The 19449-nt window shown below is 58.2% G+C and overlaps 1 protein-coding gene across 2 annotated transcripts in view; it reads right to left on the bottom strand.

Annotated features, from left to right (window-relative positions):
* Positions 1-59: 59 nt before the first annotated feature.
* Positions 60-19449, bottom strand: part of UNC5A (unc-5 netrin receptor A) — a 61735-nt gene continuing 42345 nt past the window's right edge. Inside the window, exons 2-16 of one of the 2 annotated variants that reach the window (XM_040446012.1) lie at positions 15647-15868; positions 10331-10474; positions 9964-10067; positions 9637-9817; positions 8821-8988; positions 8084-8248; positions 6952-7140; positions 6548-6850; positions 3658-3745; positions 3239-3407; positions 2850-3083; positions 2594-2743; positions 2357-2521; positions 1503-1681; positions 60-1256 (exon numbers count right to left, since the gene is read on the bottom strand). In XM_040446012.1, the coding sequence (XP_040301946.1) occupies positions 1091-1256; positions 1503-1681; positions 2357-2521; positions 2594-2743; positions 2850-3083; positions 3239-3407; positions 3658-3745; positions 6548-6850; positions 6952-7140; positions 8084-8248; positions 8821-8988; positions 9637-9817; positions 9964-10067; positions 10331-10474; positions 15647-15868 (2627 nt within the window). In that variant the 3' untranslated portion in view covers positions 60-1090. The remainder of the gene's footprint in view (positions 1257-1502; positions 1682-2356; positions 2522-2593; positions 2744-2849; positions 3084-3238; positions 3408-3657; positions 3746-6547; positions 6851-6951; positions 7141-8083; positions 8249-8820; positions 8989-9636; positions 9818-9963; positions 10068-10330; positions 10475-15646; positions 15869-19449) is intronic. The other variant, XM_040446021.1, reaches the window with a different exon arrangement.

The following is a 19449-nucleotide window of genomic DNA, read 5'->3' as shown; positions in this document are numbered from 1 at the left end:
GCCATTTTGTGGCCACTAGCCTTGATCTCTGGCTTTCTCAGAGAGAAGTAGCACTTGGGTTAGCAATATATATATATAATTTATTTACATTCACGTCCGCTAAAATCCCTACGCACCCCGGCGGCCGGGCAAGGCTGTGTACATAAGGCCAAGTGTAAGTGCACGAATGCACTTAAGACAGAGTCAGGGCACGAGCTTCACACAACAGACCCCGCATGGGGGAACCGGCCAGCCCCAGGAGCGGGCACGCCACGGCACGCACACTTGCCATTGTCCAGCCCGGGACTCCCATTGCATATTCACATGCCCTGTTGGGCAGGGCTCCTCCAGGCTGGGGGTAGGGGGAGGATCAGGGAGGAGCCATTGGGTGTCCCTGGGTGGGTGGGAGAAGGGCAGCATGTGAGAGGCAGATGTGGACTGATACTGGGTGTGAGAGACGTGAGTGGCCTCCAGGTGTACAGCATGAGATGAGCGTGTGTGTGTGTGTGTGTGTGTGAGAAGGGGAGTATGTGAGATGAGAACACGAGACATGCATGGGCACATGCCCGTGCGGTGGTTGTGTGCCTGAACCCAGGGGCCGCCCCTTGTCCAGCTGTGGCCCTCAATCTAACAGGCTTGAAGCCAGGCCCCTCAGATGTGCCCCTACCTGGCAGGCACAGAAATGTTTGCATAAGGTCCAGCTCAGGCAGGAGCTCTGGGGGCCATGTCCCGAGCCCAGCGTGTGCGCGCATGCCCGTGTGTATGCGGCCTCCTGGCCAGGGGCAGGAGGAGAGGTAGCATCACACGCACATACACACACACAGATGGGCTGGGCCTGGCTTGGGCTCTAGGCACTGTCCACCCTGGGTGGGCCCCAGAGGCCAGGGCATGGTCAGAGCAGGTGGCAGTGCCAGCCTGGCCAGGCAGGCCTTGGAGGGGCAGAAGTGTAGGCAGGGTCTGAAGGGCCAGTGTTAAGGGACAGTGTCTGCCAGGAGGGGGCCTGTCCACACAGCTCCCCCTGAGCATGGGGGAAGGGCCCCGTCTGGCATCTGTCCGTCCCTGGTGGGTGCCAAAGCTGGTGAGAGTGTAGGCGTTGTAGGCCTGGCTGGCCTCAGCACTCCGCCTCTGACACCGTGAAGAGGCCAGCGTCTGGCTGGCCCAGTCCGGCTACTGCTGCAGCCAGCTGGCTGAGGTTGCCGTTGGGGAAGTGCCGCGCCTCCCACAGGTTGAGGATCATGGCTGTGGGGCTGGGCTTGGAGGCAAAGAAGCTGAGATGGCTGTGGAGGGGGTGGGGAGGGGGGACAGGAGCCAGTCAGCGCCCTGCCTTACCCCAGGCTGTACCCTCCTGTCCCTCAGCCCACCCAAGGGCAGGACCTCCCCTCGACCAAGTGCACCGACCACCCTGGGTGCTGGTGGATGGGGTGCAAGGCCCACAGAGCTTCCTGTCCACCCCACCCATCCTATCCCACCAGGATGGACTGCAGGTGGCCTTTGTAGCCCCTCCTTGCCCATCTCCCACTCACCTGTCCAGGTGGAGTTTCTGCGCCAGAGTCCGCCAGTCGGCACCACGGCTACAGGGTGGGTCAAGGCTGGTAATGATCTTCTGCCGAATGAGGAAGGGGATCTTGAAGGCACTGGGGCCCACTAGGGCTGGGACCCCCCCTTCACTCTCCAGAGCCAGCAGCTCAGCAAATCTCGTGTCCTAGGGGAAGGAGGGGTGGAGGTGCCTCTTAGAACTTTCATGGCCCAGTCCCACTGCCACCTCCAGCTGGGGGAGTATCCAGACCACCTCAGAGCATAGGGGCAGCATGGGCAATTTCCTGGGCACCCCTGGTGTGCCAGGGCCCTGCTCACACCAGAGTTTAGAGGGTCCCAAGCCTCAGAGGTATGGTGACCTATCCAAAGTCACACAGCCAGTAAGCAGGAGAGCTGTCTAGCCTCATTCTCCTCCTCTCTCCCCATCACTCTTCCCCAGGTCACCTCTACTGACCACTCAGAACTCACTGAACTCTTCTCACTGCCTTTGTCCTCCACACTCAGTTCCCACTGCCCCTTTTCACTCATTGCTGCCTGTCTCTTACTCATCCTTCAAGGCACTGTACAAAGTTCCTCCTCCTGGAAGCCCCAGGGCCCCCAGGTGGCTCTGTCTATCCCTCCTGCTGCTCCCACATCTTCTTCCATCTCTACCCCATGTCAGATTGTGATTGCATCTGTCTGCATCTGTCCGTCTGCATCTGCACCTCTCTCCCTGGAGACTTGGAGGAAGCTGCTAAGCAGTTTCTAGGAGGAGGTGGGCTTGGTGGTAGGGTAGGCCCAGTGAGAAGGGGGGTGGGGGTGCGGGCACATTTCAGCAGTGCTGACGCCCCCTTCTGCCCACCTTGGTGATGTTGAAGTTGATATTGAAGCTCTGCCCATCGCCTTCCACCTGCCACACCCACACCTTGCAGGCCAGATCACTGGTGCTGGGGCTGACGCGCTCCAAGGTGAAGGTGCAGTGCAGGTACTGCTGCGTGCCATTCCAGATGTGATAGAAGGGGATCTCCTGAGGAGACAGGCTGCGTCAGGCGTGCCCGGCATCGGGTGTGCCCACTCCAGGCACCCTGAGCGCCCTCACCTGGTAGCTGACGAGGAGCTTGCTCTTCCACAGGGAGCTGGGCACATCGTGGATGGACAAGCGTAGGTTGTGGTAACTGTCCTTGAAGTGAAGGACTCGAGGTTCCTGGATCAGCTGTCCTCCCAGCTGCTTCTCCAGCTGTACCACCTCCTGCGGCGCGCCCCAGGTTGTCAGCTGAGCCTGGGGCCTGGAGCACCCTCCCCACTGCCACCCCTCCCAGAGGACCTCCCCGTGGCAGGGTGGGGGCACGCGGTACCTTGAGTGCGTCGTGGGTATCATGTAGGCAGTAGACTCGGATGTTGTATTCAAGGGAGGTGCAGGCCACGGGGGCAAACAGGAGCAGCTTGAGGCGCTTGGTCGCGGCCACGCTGAGGGCCTCTCCCACCAGGGCAAAGCGGCCCAGCTGCTCGGTGAAGACATAGCAGGCGCCGGCCTCCAGCTGGCAGTAGTAGAGGTGGGAGGGTGCCTCCTCACCCAGGTGCAGCACATCCTGCAGGCAGGGCCCGATGGGTCAGCTCATGGCCAACTACAACTCTGAGGAGCAGCCAGACTGGGGAGAGGGTGGCTCGAGGGCCAGATAGGAAGCCCAGGCTCCACACTGAGCCCCGTGCTCAGGTGGGTGGGCTCAGGGCCGTTCCTGCTCACCTCCCAGCTGCCCTCACAGGACTGCTTTTTGAGGCGCAGGCTCCAGCTCTCCGGGCAGGGCTCCCCACAGTGGTCCATGGCGAGGATGACAGGCCGGGTGAGCAGGACTCCAGGGGGCCCGCAGCTAACGATGGGACTCAGCAGGGTCTGGCAGCCAGCTAGGGGCAACCTCAAGTGGGGAAATATGGGTGCGGAGGGAAAAGCATCAGTGGGCTGTCTTGGGTGTTGGCTGGGGCAGGGTAGCGGCACCCCAGGTTGGTGGCCCCAGAGCTGGGTGGAGCTTATATGGGCAGTTCTTCCTTGCCCTCCCTATGGCTATGCCAGACCAAGTCTGACAGTGGGTGGGCAAGGGGCGTCATGGTAACTGAAGGCAGAGGGCAGAACCCGCCCAGCCCCAGCAGCAGGGCCCGCGCCCACACCTCACGTCCTCCGGCTTGTGCAGCGTGAGGTAGATCTCGTAGATCTTTCCTCGGGGTATGGCATCTGGGGGGATGAGGAGGCTGATCCCTGTGACAAAGTGGGAGGAGGGCTGGGGTTTACCAGGGCTGCAAAGACACCAAACACCCCCCTCTGCCAGCCTCTATCAGAGCCTCCCTTTGAGAACTGGCCGGTGTCAGCCTGGCCTAGGGGACAGAGGTGCCACAGGCACTGCCAGGCTGTCCATGAGTCCTAGTGGCCCCAAGAGAGGCTGAGAGAACTCAGGTGGGACAAGCATGCTTAGTTAGCCTGGGCACAGAAAGCTCTGGAACAAAATGTGTCAGGTATGCTATACCTACCTGACCCATCACCCAAAAGGCACTGGGTGGGACCAGGGCACTCCCTGCTTAAAACCTTCCCTGCCTCCAGTATAAGGTCCAGCTCCCTGACCTGGCATTTAAGACCCTTCACCTATGACCCCAATTGCCTTTCCAGCAGCTTCTTCAGCACAGCCTGTGCCATATACTTGGCCATTCTGGAGCCACTTTCCTGAGCACTCCTCTGCCTAGATGCCCTGCCCTCCTGCTCTGCTCAAGCTTTCCTCCTCTCCATCGGCCCTGGCCATCTTTGGGGATAGCCATTCTCGGCCACCATGACTTTGCTCCTCATTTGGCAGTGGCCCCTACAGATGGGGCTGGGGCCTTTAACAACTTGGGTCCTTAGGTAGCCTTCCCTGGTTTGGGAGCCTTTGCACACACATCCTTCTGTCTGGCTGATTCACTTCCATAGCAGGGTCTTGCTGGGCAGCATCAAAAGTGCCTGCTCAGTGAGGAGTGGTTCCAGGGGAGGCACAATGGGACAGGAGCTGCAGAGTTCCTCTGGGGGATGGCAAAGGGTGGTCCTACTTCACCTTCCTGTTCTTTTAGGGCAGGGAGTCCCTACATCAGAAGGGGCTTCAGAGGCTAGTGACCAGGGAAGAGAAGGAATTCTACGACTTTATCCCACCAAGTCCAAAAGCTTACATTTATGCTCCGAGTGGGTAACTCTGAGATGGGCTACTTGGAATATCACTACTTCCCAGAAACTGAAGCCCAGGAGATGGCATATTTACAGCTACTGCTCCCTTCATCAGCTCTGTGCTGCCTCCTGCTACTGGCTGCCAGTGTTGGTGGCAGTTCCAGAGATCCACATATGAATGCTCTCTGTGGCAGAGGTATACACACTTGCACACTCATTCAATGAATGCTAATGTTGAGTACTTGAGGCAGTGAGGGAAAACCATGGGCCCTGCTCTCATGAGGCGTCAGCCCCGTGGGTAGAAACACAAGTGGATGGTGGTTAAGGGTGCTAGGGGAGAGCAGGGAGGAGCAGCAGCCCCCCTGCCCCAGGGGAAATGAGAGGCTGATGGTCACTGAGTGCCCACTGTGCCTATCCTAAGAGCTTGACATGGACCATCTCACCTCATCATCCTAGCAGCCCCGTGAGGAGGACATGAGGCACAGAGAGGGAGAGCTGCCAGGCCAAGACCTGAATGAGAAGTAGCAGATGAGTCAGTGAATGGGGGCAGAGGGATCTGTGTGTGCAAAGGGCAGCATGGTGTGCTTGGAGTTCTGAGAGCCCACCATGACTGCCACGTGCAGGAAAAGAGTGCATAGGAGGGTAGGGGCCACTGTAGCTGGCTGGCAGGGGACAGGACACTGTGGCTGTGTCATGTGGGCTTTGTGGGGGGCACTGTGAAGCCCCCAAAGCAGTTGGAGAAGGGGAGGGACATGATTAAGTCTGGTGTCATTGGGTGAATGCTTGAGGTAGGTGTGGTGGCCTGAGCCCGAAAAGGCAGTAGGGAGGAGAGCCAGGAGGACGCAGAAACATTTGAGGAGGAAGAATGATGGAATTGGTGTGTGACTGACTAAAGCTGTTGTGGAGGTGAGGGGGGACAAGTGAAAAAGACCAGGAAGTCACGGTGACCTCCAGTTTCTGGCTTGAGCCACTTGACTTTGCTGTCCCTGAGGTGGGGAAAGCCAGGAAGCAGGAAGTTCTGGGGGAGGGTGGGAGACAGTGCTGTTTTAGGCATCAGGAATCTGAGGTGCTGTGAGACATCCAGATGGAGCTGCCCAGGAGGCAGCTGGGTGTATGATTCTGTCGCCCAGGAGAAATGTGGCTGGGGCTGGAGGAGTGGGAGTGATCTGCACAGACATGGCGATTAAAGCCATGGAGTAGGCGCAACTGCTCGGCGAGAGGGTGCCAGGAGGGAGCTCTCAGGAACACCTACATTCAGGGAACAGGCACCAGGAGCAGCTGGAGAGGGGCAAGAAAATCAGGGGCATGTGGGGTCATCTCAGCTGAGGGGATAGAAAATTTCAAGGTGGGAACATCAGAGGCTGCTGTGCTTCCTCAAAAGGTCTTCAGTAGAGATTACTGAAAATCTTTAAAAAAGGATGACTATGGAAGGGATCTGTGGATTCTCTCTCAAGAGGGGTTTCCGCGAGGTGGTGGGTGGGGGATGCCATGTTCAGGTGTTTGTGGTCTGCCATCTCTCCACTAGTTTGCCAGCTCCTTGGGGCTGGCACCTGTCCTACCTCTGGGCCCAGGGTCCAACGTAGAGTCCAGCACACACAGGCTGGCTGACTGTGGAAATGAATGGACAGAAGTCCTGTCCCTTAGGTAACAGAAGGGAGACACTCAGGCCATGGCCTCAGTGTCGGCCCTACTGCCAGCCGCGACTGGATCCTCTCCAAAACTCTATCCCCTTTCCTTGCTGGCCTGGCTCAGCACTTGGGATGAGGCTGAGCAGCACAGGAAGAACATCAGAGCTGTCCCATCCTCCTCCAGGAGAGACACAAAGGCTAGTCTTGCCTTTTAGAGTTCCCCGGGGCACTCTGGGGTCCTTCCCACCTGTATTAGGGATCATCAGCCGTCCCCCGAGGAAGTTGAAGGTCCCGTAGGTCATGTTGCTGGTGCCGCGGGGCAGGGAGCGGAAGTAGTTCTGGGTAGAGAGGCGGGAGACGAAGTCCTCGGCCTCAGAGGTGGGTGAGCTGTGGTGCAGCGTGTGGCGCCCACCACCCAGCGGGCTGAGCAGGTGCCCATTGGCGAGCTGGAACTTAGGGCTTGGCCCGTCCTGCCGGGGACACAGACTGCCCTGGCAGGTGGTGGTGGTGGTGCTGAGGTCTGGCTGGATGGTGAGCAGGTGGGGATTGTCTGCAAGGGTAAAGACAGACTCAGTGAGTGGCACTGAGGTGATCTCTTGGGCAGTTCTTGGTGTGGGGGCCTGGCAGGAGTAGGGGCGAGGGGCACCCCACCTGCTTTGCTGGGCTTGATGCTGACAGGCTGGAAGCCTGAGGTGAGTATGGACGAGTCAGCCACATCTGAGTCTAGCCCTTCCTTCTTGCGGCAATAAACAAGGATGAGGACGAGCAGCAGCAGGAGGAGGCACACAGCCACAGCAATTAGGCCCACGTAGAGGGCCACGTCCTCGGGCCCGGAAGCAGCTGCGGGAAAGAGCGTGGCCTTGGGAGGGGCAGGGTGCAGCAGGCCGGGAAGGAGAGGTCAGTGGTCTACACCCCAGGAGGATGAGGCGCTCACTCCTTTGGCATCAGCACTAGCGGGGCTGGGGATACGGGTGGCAGGGAGCATGGAGTCAGCATGTGTGCATCTCAGTCCTGCATCTGCCTGCCACCACCATGCTCTGTCACTCTGGGCAAATCACATCTCTCACTGCTCCATTCGGTCTGAGGTTGCTGCTACTGAAGGATGGAGGAGGGGAAAAGATACTTCCCTGGACAGCCCCAATGGGCTGCTGGGCTGAACGGAAGCTCCTGGGATCCCCGAAGTAGGGGATCTGCTTCTTGGGGGGGGGGGGGCGGTCTGCCAACCTAGCCATGTCCCTGGGCCAGAAGCAGTGGTGCTGGGGCTCTTCTTCTTGTCTGCCTCCCCAGGCCTGAGGCAGGGCTGGGGAGGGGGTGATTGACTGCCTGGAGGAAGCTTATATTGATTTTAGAAGGGCTTTGCATAATAGAAGAAATGTCCATCAGAAAGGAATTGACACAGATAATTAGGTTTTTAATTGAAAGAATGGGGGAGGGTGTGTTCTAGAGAAAAAAATCCAACAGAGATCTTTAATTGTTACTTATGGCCTTGTAATTAACAGGCCTCACAAGCCTGGTGTCCCCAAAGGACTTCTGTGTGCACTTGGGGAACCATGTGGAGGTGAAGCTGCAAGAGAGGAGGGGGATCCAGGGGCATGGTGTACATGGTAAAGGTTCACACGTATGCATGTTTCATGAGAGGTGAGAGAGGTATTAGGGTGTGTTAGGGATGGGGAGTTCCTGAGGGTCCTAAACTTTGGAGAAGGGGATACAGCCTGTGGCAGGGGGGCTGATCAGGGCCAATCCTGGCAAACTCAAGAGGACTCCTGGGGCAGAGAGGACTCACTGTGCACGCAGAGGTCGCTGGTACAATTTCGGGTGTCCAGGTCAGCGCCCCGGCACTCCTCACCTCCATTGTGGGGAGCTGGGTCAGAACACTCACGACTCCGCCAGTGGGTGCAGTCGAGCCCACAGGCCGACCACTTGCTCCACGGGCTCCAGCTGCCATCGACTAGATGAGAGACAGACACGAACACAGAGGAGATGGTGCAGTTAGCCTGGGCAGCCAGCCTGGGCAGTTTGCCAGTGCGGCCCTGCTGGGCATCCAGACCTAGGTGCGATGCTGTGGTAAGGAGCACACCCTCTGGTGTCCAGCTGGCCTGGATGACGCATGCTAATGACAGGAGGCACGATGATGCCGGGCCTGCTTTGCTCTATCCACACTATGGGGCCATCCTGGCCCTGGGGCAGCAAGGGTACTTGGTCCCATGATGACCCTCTGATTCCAGGCATAGGTGGTTCTGTAGCCTCAGGCGGTGCCCTGCCCCTGCCCCACACTGTCTGTACCTGTCCTGATCGTACCTCAGCCTCTGTGACTCAGCCCCTCTGCCAAGGCCTAGCCTGGACACAGACCAAGCCCTGCTTCCGATCACACTAAACCCCATCCCAAGCCTTGGACTGAGCCTGGCCTTGCGTGTGGGCGGGTGGGATGGAGCCATGGGGGGCAGGCTGGTGGGCACAATGGAGCCAGGGCACGGAGATGGCGTGGTGAGGAGCGATGCGGGAGGTGGCGGCCGCTGGTACCTGGGCACAGGGTGGCGCAGGCTGTTTTCTGGACATTCTGCCCCTCACAGAAGGCACCCCCGTTGAGAGGCGCCGGGTTGGTGCAGCTCCGGCTCCGTTTCTGCCAGCCGCGCCCACAGCTGGCGCTGCAGACGGACCACTCGGTCCACGTCGACCACCCACCGTTCACTGGCCGGACAGAGAAGGACTGGGGTCAGGGAGCGGGGGGGCTTCCTCAGACACGCTGGCCCAGGGGCCAGGGCAGGAGGGCAGAGGGGCTGTGAGCTGGAAATGGGCGGACTGTGGCTGTGCTGGTGAAGAAGCCCTGGAGGGGAGCCCATGCTTGTGCTCACCGGCCCCCAGGGCCTGGCAGTATCCTCTCCACAGCCCCTTCTCCCAGCAGGTTCTGCAAGCACTCAGGGCAGCCAGCCCTGGCCCAGTCTTTCATGCAGGCAACTCCTGCACCCGCCCCTTCTGCCTGCTCCTAGGGTGCCTGGAACATTGTACTTCCCATACCTGGGACACAGGAGCATGGGCTGTAGTCTGTCACTTTTTCTAGACTCCCATCCTGTGCCCTCATCTCCATCTGCACGATGTCCCTGGCCCACAGGTAAGCCAAGGGATGGTCCAGCCACAGAGGACTACCACCTGTCCCACAACTCTGCCCAGGCATGCCCCTCGGCTCCCAGATAGCCACAGCAAGCCCTCTCCCTGTCCTTCCCAGTGAGGCCATGGCCTGGTCCACTGGTCCCTGGCTCCATGGGGAGCCACCAACATGTCGTCACCCCATATCCCTATGCCCGGGAGCCCCTCTGCCCCACCAGCGCTGGGGCCCACCGTAGACGATGACAGCAGCCGAGGCGCTGCGGCGACGCGCTACGATGTTCTTGGCCACGCAGGTGTAGTTGGCCGTGTCGGCCAGGCGGGCCTGTCGCACCACCAGGCTGTGCTCCCTTGTGATGTACACATTGGGGTCCAGGGACGGGTCCACCAGGTCCTCGTTCCGGAGCCACTCCACCTGGGGGAGGGAGCCACGCCACTGCACTGCCCGCCCATGCTGGCCCTACCTGGAGCGAGAGCAACCCCTGGGGGCGTCAGGGCAGGCAGGACCTGAGACCTGGGAGCCCTACCCACCTGCGGAGTGGGCACCAGAGCCCCTCTCACCTCAGCCGGGGGGATGCCCTCTGGTGGGCGGCAGGGTAGCACGATGCCCTGCTCCAGGGACACCTCCTTGGCCAGCGGCTCCTGCTCGAAGTTCTTGCGCAAATCTGGGAGAAGAACAAGAGTGTCCTCCAGCCTGAGTGCCTCATGACAGCTTCACCTGGCTGGCCCTGTACCCTGGTCCCGCAGGGGCTGTGGCATGTGGCAGGAGAAAGTGCCAAGTGACCAGGGGGAACATGGGGGTGGCTGGGCTGTGTGCAGAGGCAATTTCTCCACCCATCAAGGCAGGCCCTGAGGTTTTTCTGACCAGACTCTTCCCCTAGTGATACCCTCTGGCCACCCCTGACCAAGGGCTAGGCTCTGGACTCACAGGCAATGCGGATGTAGGCCTTCTGACTCTTGGTGGTGCCCGAGGAGCTCCACGCCACACACTGGCACCAGTACTCCTCCAGCCCAAACACCTTTTCCACCTGCTGCCTCGAGACATTGATGCGGACCTCCATGGCGGGCAGCCCTGGGGGGCAGGAGAGGTGGGTAGCCAGGGTCCTAGTCATGCCAAGCCTCACACGGTTCTTGCTGTCCAGATGTGTGGGGTCCCTACACCACCATGGCCACTCTGCTCAGAAGAAGCAGCCTGGAGGGAACTCTGGGGGAGCCCCAGGGGGTACTCTATTTATACCTCCTGAAAGCCAGGAGCCAGTCCTTAGCTCCTCCATTCATTATACTTTTTTACCCCAGGCCTGTCTCCCTGGAGTCACAGAAATGTCTCTAAATGGGCTTCCTGTTGTTTCAGAGACAACAGCACAGAGGAGCTTTGGGCTACAGGGGCTGGCCTTCAAGGACCCAAGGCAGAAAGGGTGAGGTAGATAGGAGAGCCCTGGGGCTTTTGTGTATTTAAAAAAAAAAAAAAAAAAAAAAAAAAAAAGGTGAAGAAGGATCTGGTTCACCTCCCTGGGGTTAGCAGGTAGATCCTGACATGTGATAATATAGTAACAGCTATTAACAATATAATTACAGCGATTATGTAGAATGATAATAGACCCCTGGGGCTTAGCCAGGGTTTCCCACAAGCTAGCTTATTTTCTTCAATCTACTCCCTTGGTCGGCATTGCTCCCACTCCATGGATAAGGAAACAGAGGCTTAGAGAGGCAGTGACTTGCCCATCTCAAGAAAGAAACGCTGGTGAGGGTGAGGGGGCAGTCTGCAAAGGTGAAGCTGGCTAGTGATGAGTATCTGGGACCCTCTCTGCCCCAACTGGGCTGGGCTGAAGAGACCCCTCTCAAAGACAGACTCAGCCCCCCTGTCCTCTGCCACACCTGGGCGCCCCAGGGGGGGGGGCCCAGATCCTCTGAGGACCCAGAAGGGATGGAATGCCTGCCGTCCTTTGGGCTCCTGGCCCTTGGCCAAAACCAGTGTCCCCAGGAGTGAAAAAAGACTGTTTCCAATTTCTCCTCCTCCTGACCCCAATTTCCCTCGGGTCATTGGCTTATCAGAAAGAGGGAGAGAGGCCGGGCAACCAACGTGTTTCCATTGTTAACAGAGAAATTCAATTAGGGCTGCATTGCAGGGAGAGCAGCAGCCCAGCTGAGCAGACAGGCCGGGAGGCTGTTTTCCCCCTTAATTTCTCTAACATGTCTTTCTCTGACCTCTGCCCACACCCCTCCTCATGAGTCTCTCCAGCTCCCACACTGGCCCCCAGATTTTTCTCACTTGCCCCTGCCCCTAGCAAGTTCTCACAGGAGACCTCTGGCCAAGGTCATCATGGCTGAGCTCCCTCTGTTCTGGGCACTGCCTGGCACCCCTTCTCTCTAAGGCGAAGGATGTGTGCATTCTCTGGGGGTAGGGTGAGGCTGAGAACTGGGGGTCCTTCATAGGGTGTGTGTATAGTAGAAGGACCCTGGGCTCCAGCTACCTACCTGTCAAGCACACTAGAGTCTTGGGGCATCTGAGAAGGAGCTGTGCATACACTTGGGGGTGGAGACAGGGCCCTCCTGCTCTAAGCTTCGGGGGTTAATGGTGAGAGACTTCCAGAACATTCTGAACTGGGTACATTTCCTGAGTGGACAGGTCTATGGATGGATGGACTGTTCCATCCCCCACGGTGGTGGTGGGAGCTCAGGAAACTCAGTCTGGGGAGAACGGCACTAAATTTAAGCACTCCTATTTCTTTCTCCCCATCTCCTCCCCTCTCTGTCCTGCCACTGCCACCCCCTCATCTCCTTCCTGCTGCCATGAAGGAGGGCCAAGTTTGTCCACGATGTCCCAGATCCAGGCAGTGGCCTCAAGCACCACATGCTCCAGGAAGCTGGTGGACTTAGGGGGAGATCCAGACCCAGACCCTGTCCTGCTGGTCCTGGATGTGAAGACAGTGCCTTCCTCCCTGCAGGTCACCAAGCAGATGCCAGGAGAGAAAGGATGCATGGTCCCTGCTGGCCCCAGAGTGTGTGGGGTGTGAGTGGGTGTGTGAATGCTGTGGGCACATGGGGAGGCCCCAGTGTGGGTGTGCTGAGTATTTTTGGGAGGTGGAGGGTTAGCGGGGTGGGGTTGGGGCTCTGAGGCCAAGTTTGGGCTTAGGTTCTCATGTTCTCGCCAGTCTGCTTCTAATAACCAGCTTGTTTAACGCACAATGCTTGGCTTCACAGATCTGGGGCTTTTATAGCATCAGCAGGTTTGGGTTTGAGGGTTTTCAGGCTTGGTCTCTCCTCCTGGCTTTCTGGATGGGAACTGGGGACAAGTCAGGTGAAGACAGGGGTGCTGTCTCCTGAGGTGTCCACCCAGCTACCCACACAGGAATGGGTGGGGCTAAGGATCTGTGCTGACCTATGACTCTACCATTATCTGCCTGACCACAGAACATTCCTGGGGCAGGGTCTTTGGTCTCAGTGTCTGCATGACACCACTGCCCACTGCAGTGACATCTGTTTGTGAGCTTATCTCTTCTCAAAGCACTCAATCACTTTGGGTTGAAAAATCAACAAGATCAATACAAATTTGGATATGCTGGCCATGGGAGGCTTGAGTATGGATGCTCAGGGCAGGAGAGGGCCCCAGTGATTATGGGCAAATATGTCCCCATGAGCTCTGCTCTCTGCCTGGTTTGAAGGGAGCAAGACCAGAGCAGACTCTTGGGGACTCTGGGGTGGAGGCTCTTGGCATGTGTGACCCAGTCTATGACTGCTATGCAGGCATTAACCTGGGTCTCAGCCAAGCCATGGATTTCAGAATTCCTGATGGTAGGAGACAAGGAGGGGTGTGTGGGGACAGCTGGAAGGAGAGGCTGGGAGCAGCAGGAGGCTGGCCTAGAGCCTTCTAAGGAGTTCTAGACAGGCCCTGAACGATGCAGGAAGGCAGGTCTCTGACTGTAGCTTCCTCCTCCTCCTCACCTGTCCTTTCCCTGGGGGATCTGCCACAGCAGTGGGAGGACTCAAAATGGTGCTGGGCCCTGGGTGTGGAGTAGGGAGAGAGGAAAGGCCTGGAGCCGGGCTCATACAGGGTGCATGAGATCTCATGGCTCCCCCACCAACCTACCAGCCCCCCTACCCCATTTTACAGATGAGGAAACAGGCCCAGTGAGGGGAGGCAGACACTGCCACCAGGTTCTAAAGCTGCAGGGCCAGGGAGGTTTCTGGTACCTCTGCTGGGGTCTGAAGGTGGGGGATCATCTTGGGGGCTAACCTAGGCCTGGCACAGTGCAGGTCCTCAGTTAACCTCTGAGGACTGCAAGAAAAACAGCTGCAGGCAGCAGCTGTGTGGAGGCCAGGGTGCTGCAGAGCTCAAGGGCCTGGGCAGGAATCATTGACTGGGGAGCTGATGCTTGGTGGGAAGGAGACCAGCCCCTGCTGAGTCTTGTAGGGGAAAGTCGGGTGTGGCTTCTAGGGACCAGAATGCTTGTTTGGAGCCCTTTTGGGGCCCTGGATGAGTCAGAGCCATCTGTAACATGACAGGTTGGTTCTGAGGACTAAATCACCCTCTGCCAAAACTCAGGGCTCATTTGCTCACATCCCCATTATTGTGAGAGCTTCCAAGTTCTCCTAGGCAGGGCCCCTTCCTTTAGTCTCCCTCTTCCCAGCACCAACTTTCCACAGAGTTCTAGTGCAGTCACAACCCTATGTTCTGCTGCCTGCCCCCCAGGCCCACTCTTTCTGCCCATACCGGGGTCTCCGCAGGCCGGCTACCATTCCTGCATTTGCACCTTCTGGTCCTTTGGCCTCGGAAATGCTTGTTCCAGGAGGTTTTAAGATTCATGCTTAGAAAGTATCCTCTGGAATCTTCTCTGGAATACCCAGACCTTCCTGCCTGGTGGCATGGGCCACCCCTCTAGGTCTGGGGTCTCTTGCCTGCCTTGACATCTGTGAGTTGTCCTGGGCATGGCCTGCCTGTCTTCATCTGCACTGCTGCTCTGGCCTCACTCTGGTGGCTGTATCCCCACAGGATGCGTGCTATGTCTCGGGATTCAACCTGAGGGGCTCCTCATGTGTGGGGGCTTCACAAAGTGCCAAGGTGAAGGAAGAGGAAATGGACTTATTTGGTGTCCAAACAGTGAGGAGGAGGAGAGGCTATAGTCAGCTCCACTAGGCCTGCTCTTGGAGAGTGCTGGACCCCAAACAAAGGCTCTCTGCTCAATCCCCACTGGCTGCCTGCTGCCTAAGGCAGGAAATGGGGTGTCCCACAGAAAGGGCACTTCTTGAGTCTGCCCTCTGTCTCTGGAACCCCTCCCTCCATGTCTCAGCTCAGTCTCACTGGTTCCCTCTCCTTAGCGTCTCTGCGTCTGCCCCTTCCATCAGCACCCCAACCCCCATGGGCCCCAAGTGTCACTCATAGCTCTGGCCACCTCACTTGGCATTCTGAAATCCCACAGGACTGTGACCTCACTCCAGAGCCCAAGATGTGAGTCTCCCAGATGGTACCACTGTTACCTATGCACACCTCATACCCTCCCTCCTGACCCTGACCAGTATGCCCACCTCTCTGACCCAAAGCCTTTGCTCCTGCTGAGCCCCTTTCCTAGAATGCTGTTCCCCTGTTCTTTCCCTGACCAGCTCTCATAACCCTTTTGTTTCCATGTCACCTCCCCTGAAAAGCCTCAGTCATGCTTTCCTCTTGCTGCCATAGCCCCCAGAACTCACTGAGAGGTCCCCATGCTGCCCACCTCTCTGCAGGGGCCGGGGCTCTCTGTAGGTGGTGGCTGTGCCCCCAGCATGAAAGTGGGGGCTCAGGGAATGTGTGAAGAATGAATGGGGGCACAGAGATCAGAGTGTCACGTCCTCATTATCTGGGACCTACTCCGTCCAAACTCTCTTTGCTGGCACTTCTCGCCAGGCTGCCCGTGGCCCAGACCAGGCTCAGATGCAGTGGTGGGCATCTGCCTCTCCAACCATAGCCTCCTGGGGCATTTGTAGGGGGCTTCCCTTTTACTCACTAACCCACTTCCCAGGTGGTGAGTTCTGGTGAGGGTGGGGTCTCCTGGAGAAGGCCTCGGTGTATATATAGGGGGTATGAAGTATGGGAATCCTGCCTCTTCTGGGGGCTTGGGGTGGTGGCCAGAGTTGGTTATATCCTGTCCTCCTGCTCACAGGTGTGCAGCCAGGGGTAACTGCAAGCCCCATTCTGGGCCTCCATTTTTTCCGAGGCTGAGACTCGCTTCCCCGTTAACTGGCCCTGCCTGGCCCCCCAGCCTGGCCTCACCGCTGCTGTCGTCCGTGCTGCGCTCTATCACATGGTCCACCTGGCGTACCCACTCCCCGTTGCACTTGAAGAAGATCTGCGTGGCAGGCATGGCCTTGCACACCAGCAGCACCGGCTTGTTCTTGACGATGTATACATCCTCGGGCTCCACCAGGAAGTGAGGAAGCAGGTCTGGGTTGGCGCCGGGTACTGGGTTGGCCACCGTGGCACTCTGTTGGGCACCTGCAGCAGGGGCAAAGAGGGAAGGTGAGCCGGGGCCAGCCTTTCAGGGCCCTTGGGGGCTACGTGCCCATATAGGTGCCGAGGTTGGGCCATGGGAAGGCAGCGGGTGTGGCTGATGGGAGGAGAGTGAGGCCAGGCTGCCACTTCCAGCCCAGCAATCTAGGCTACCGAATGCTCCCCTGAGCCTCAGCGTCCCCTCTGTAAAATGGGGGAATCCCACCCACTTCTGAAGACTATAGAGAGATGAAATGAGACAAGGGCAGAAGTCCCAGCCCTTAGGATGCCCTCCACACAGAGCAGCAGTTAGGGCTCATTATTACTCTGGTAGAAGTTCAGGGATCTGGTGAGGCAGCCCACCACCCTCGGAGGTCCAGAGAAAGCCAGAGGGACGGAGAGGACCCTGGCAGAGCAGGTGGGCAGCCCAGGGTGGGGGAGGGCAGGGTCCCTTCCTCTCTTGCCCCAGCTGCCTCCAGGGCCACTTCTGGGCTCATCTCCATTCTGGTAAGTAGGAGACGCTCAGAAAATAGCATGTGAATGAAGGAGGGGAGGGGGCAGCTCTGAGGGGAGACATGGCGGAGGGGGCTGGTGCTGGTGCTGGTGGCAGTGCGCCAGGCCCCAGGGTGGGGGGAGAGCCTGGACTGCTGGCTGGGCCCAGGCAGGGTGGGAGCCAGGAGAGTGTGTCTGGGAGCCTGAGGGACCTAGGCCATGTCCCACCCCTTCAAGGAGACCTGAATCTGGGCTTCCTTCTAATTTTAACTGAAAACCACAACCATCCCACAAGTCATTTGTTGCTAATTACACAGGTAATTGGCTCTGAGGCTTTGGTGGAGGTAACCTCCCCACCCCTCCCCCCGCCCTCCGCCAGGCAGTCTGACGGTCTGTTGGGCCAGCAGGACCCTGGGAGGGTGGAGAAGGGTGAATTGGGAGGCAGTGGGAGGATGGAGTGGGGGTGCCCTCCGCCTCCAGCTAGGTGCCCGCCAAATAGGCCCTCAACAGCCTGGTTTCCCTCAGGGCTACTATGATTTCCCCCACAAGCCACCCTGACAACCAACAGTGGCCTCTGGCCATAAAGAGGGAAGAACATGGGCTTCAGAGACCAGCTCTGCTCCTTGCTAGAGGTGACCTTGGGTGAGATAGCCGTTTTGTCATCTGTGACACTGAGGTCCTGTCTGCCCCTCGGGAGAGTCTGGAAGGGCCTCATGTGGTCTACCTCTTGGGTTCTCTACTGTCTAGTATACCCTTTTGGAGAGCACTCCAAAACTCACAAAGGGCTTCTAACACAAGGAGGCCTGGCTCCTTGGGCCTTGATCCTTCTCTGCCCAGAGGGCATCCAGTGCCCTTTCTCTGCTGTTTAGCACAAGGTCCCTCTCTTTCCAAGGTGGGAGTCTGCCCTCCACCCCAAGATTGATTTTGGGGAGGGGATCCGCGCCTGGTCCTGCAGGTGTCCTGGGCCAGCTCAGGTGAGCTGGGAACGGGAATGCCCGTTGAGAGGCTGAAGCCTGGTGTGACTTCTCCAGGCATGCCAGCCCACTCTCAGCCTGTCTCCCTGCCTGCCAGATGGGTCACGCCATTCCTAGATTGTTGTGAGAATGAAATGAGAAAAGCAATCTCTTCGTGGTTGAAGGCTGATGAGGAAACTGAGGCACAGAGCCTCAGATGCCTTGCCCTCAGGATGGGGGCGAGGAGTCATGCCCTTGTGTGGGAGGGACACAGGGAGGTGGAGGGCATTGCTGGCTCAGCAAGACAGCATCTGCCGCAGGGCCATCATCTGCCACCTCCCCCTCAAGACCATGGCCTCTCCTCAGCTTATCTCTTCCTGTTGTGAACTCTTTTTGGAAGCCGCCCTTGCACTTCCCTGTACAAGCTCCAAGATGAAGGCCGACCTGCCTCGGAACGACACTTGCAGCGAGGAAAACAAAGCTCACCTTTCCCCATCCTGCCCCATCCTGCAACACCTCCTTGGGGCTCTGCCAGTGCCCTCTGGGGGTCTATTTGAGGTTGAGGAATGTGGAGGGGTGGAGGGGAGGAGCCATCTAGACATCTTACAGATGGGGAATCTGGGGTCCCAGGGGAAAGTCACTTACTTCAGACCCCCAGGCTCGGGCCCTGGATTCACAAAATGTCCGGTGGCCACCTCATGACTCTTCTGTTGTTACACTTGCTCTTCACTGTTACCCAGCCAAGGGCAGGACTGAGTCAGGCTCAGGCCTCCTAAGATTAGGACTCTGAAGGAGAGCATGGGCTCCTGAGTATGGGCCTGAATGGGGAGCTGGTAGGCCCAGTGATGTCTCTAGACACAGTATCTCCACAGACCCAGGGCTGCACAGAGGATGGCCAAGCTTGACCTCTGAGTGGGGCCCACAGGGGGCTGGTCCAGCAGGGAATGGGAGCCCCCAGTGGCAGGCTCAGGGCTTCCCTGTGCATCACCTCCCAGCAGCTCAAAGCAATGGTCTGCAATGGCCCGTGCCTGCCTACTGGCTCGGGGCTGGGTGGGCAGGGGTCCCGGCCAGGGATATGGGCAGTGAGTGGCCCTCAAGCCTCCCTATTGATCGCGGCACCAAGCACTGCTCACGTCAGCTGCCCGCTGAACCCAGCACAATCCCTCATGTCTGCATTTAACTGCTAATGAAAAATAAATGTACTGTGACCAATAAGGGACATAGCTCACTTCTCCAGGGCCTCCGTCACGCCACGCTGGTGCGGCCTCCCCTCCTCACCCTGAGGGGAGGCATTTACTAGGTGGACCCAGGGGGCACCCTCCAGGCTGCAGCTATGCCCTCTATCAAGGACACTCTTAAGGCCATAGGTAGGGGTAAATTCAGGCCCCATTGGACGTCCTCTTGGAGCTACTAGATGTTTCCTAGGTGGCCAGAGCTGGCCTCCCCTCCTCTGGCCCTGAAGCTCACCATGTGCCCTCCACCCTGTGGTCAGCACCTGTGATCTACCTGACCCCTCACTGTCCCAGTTAGGCCTCTTGCCTGAACTAAGGCAGCGCATGAGCCTTGGGTCCCTCCCGCTCCATGTCACAGGCCACTAGAGTAAGCAACTTTCTCTTTCACCTGAATCCTGTACTTGTCTAAGAAAAATAACATCAAGCAGTGCATGCTCAGGCCCAAATGATCTATGACCTTTTCCACAGGGCACAAGCTCTCTAGTTTGCCCCAGTCCCCGCCACTCCCTATTGCTCTAGCCCAGGCCTGCCTCTTCTAGTTTCTATTGTGTGCCTGGCTCCCACAGCTGTTTCAGGATAAGCCAAATGCTTTTGGTTGACATCCCTGAGTCTTCTGGCACAGACAACTCACCAGCCTTTCTGTGCAGAGACACCTATTGTTCCTCCTAGGCACCTCCCTCACCACCTCCAGGTCTCGGCCCACAGTCTTCTCTGTCTCAAACACCCCTCCTCCCTCCTTTGCCAGCACTTTCCTACCTTCTCCTCAGGGCCCAGCTCCATTGTCGCTTCCTCTGGAAAGAGGGGTTCCCACCTCACTCTCCCAGGAAACCACAATATCATTTTGCCCTCTCTGCATCTATGGCCTGTCCTCACTGGTGCTGTAACTCTTACCGCAAGAGAAACATGTGGG

The sequence above is a fragment of the Herpailurus yagouaroundi genome, unplaced genomic scaffold (genome assembly GCF_014898765.1).
Source record: "Herpailurus yagouaroundi ecotype Mexico unplaced genomic scaffold, PumYag 29, whole genome shotgun sequence".
NCBI classification, from domain to species: Eukaryota; Metazoa; Chordata; class Mammalia; order Carnivora; family Felidae; genus Herpailurus; species Herpailurus yagouaroundi.
The sequence above is the reverse complement of the archived record's forward strand: the minus strand, read 5'-3'. Positions and strand labels throughout refer to the sequence as shown.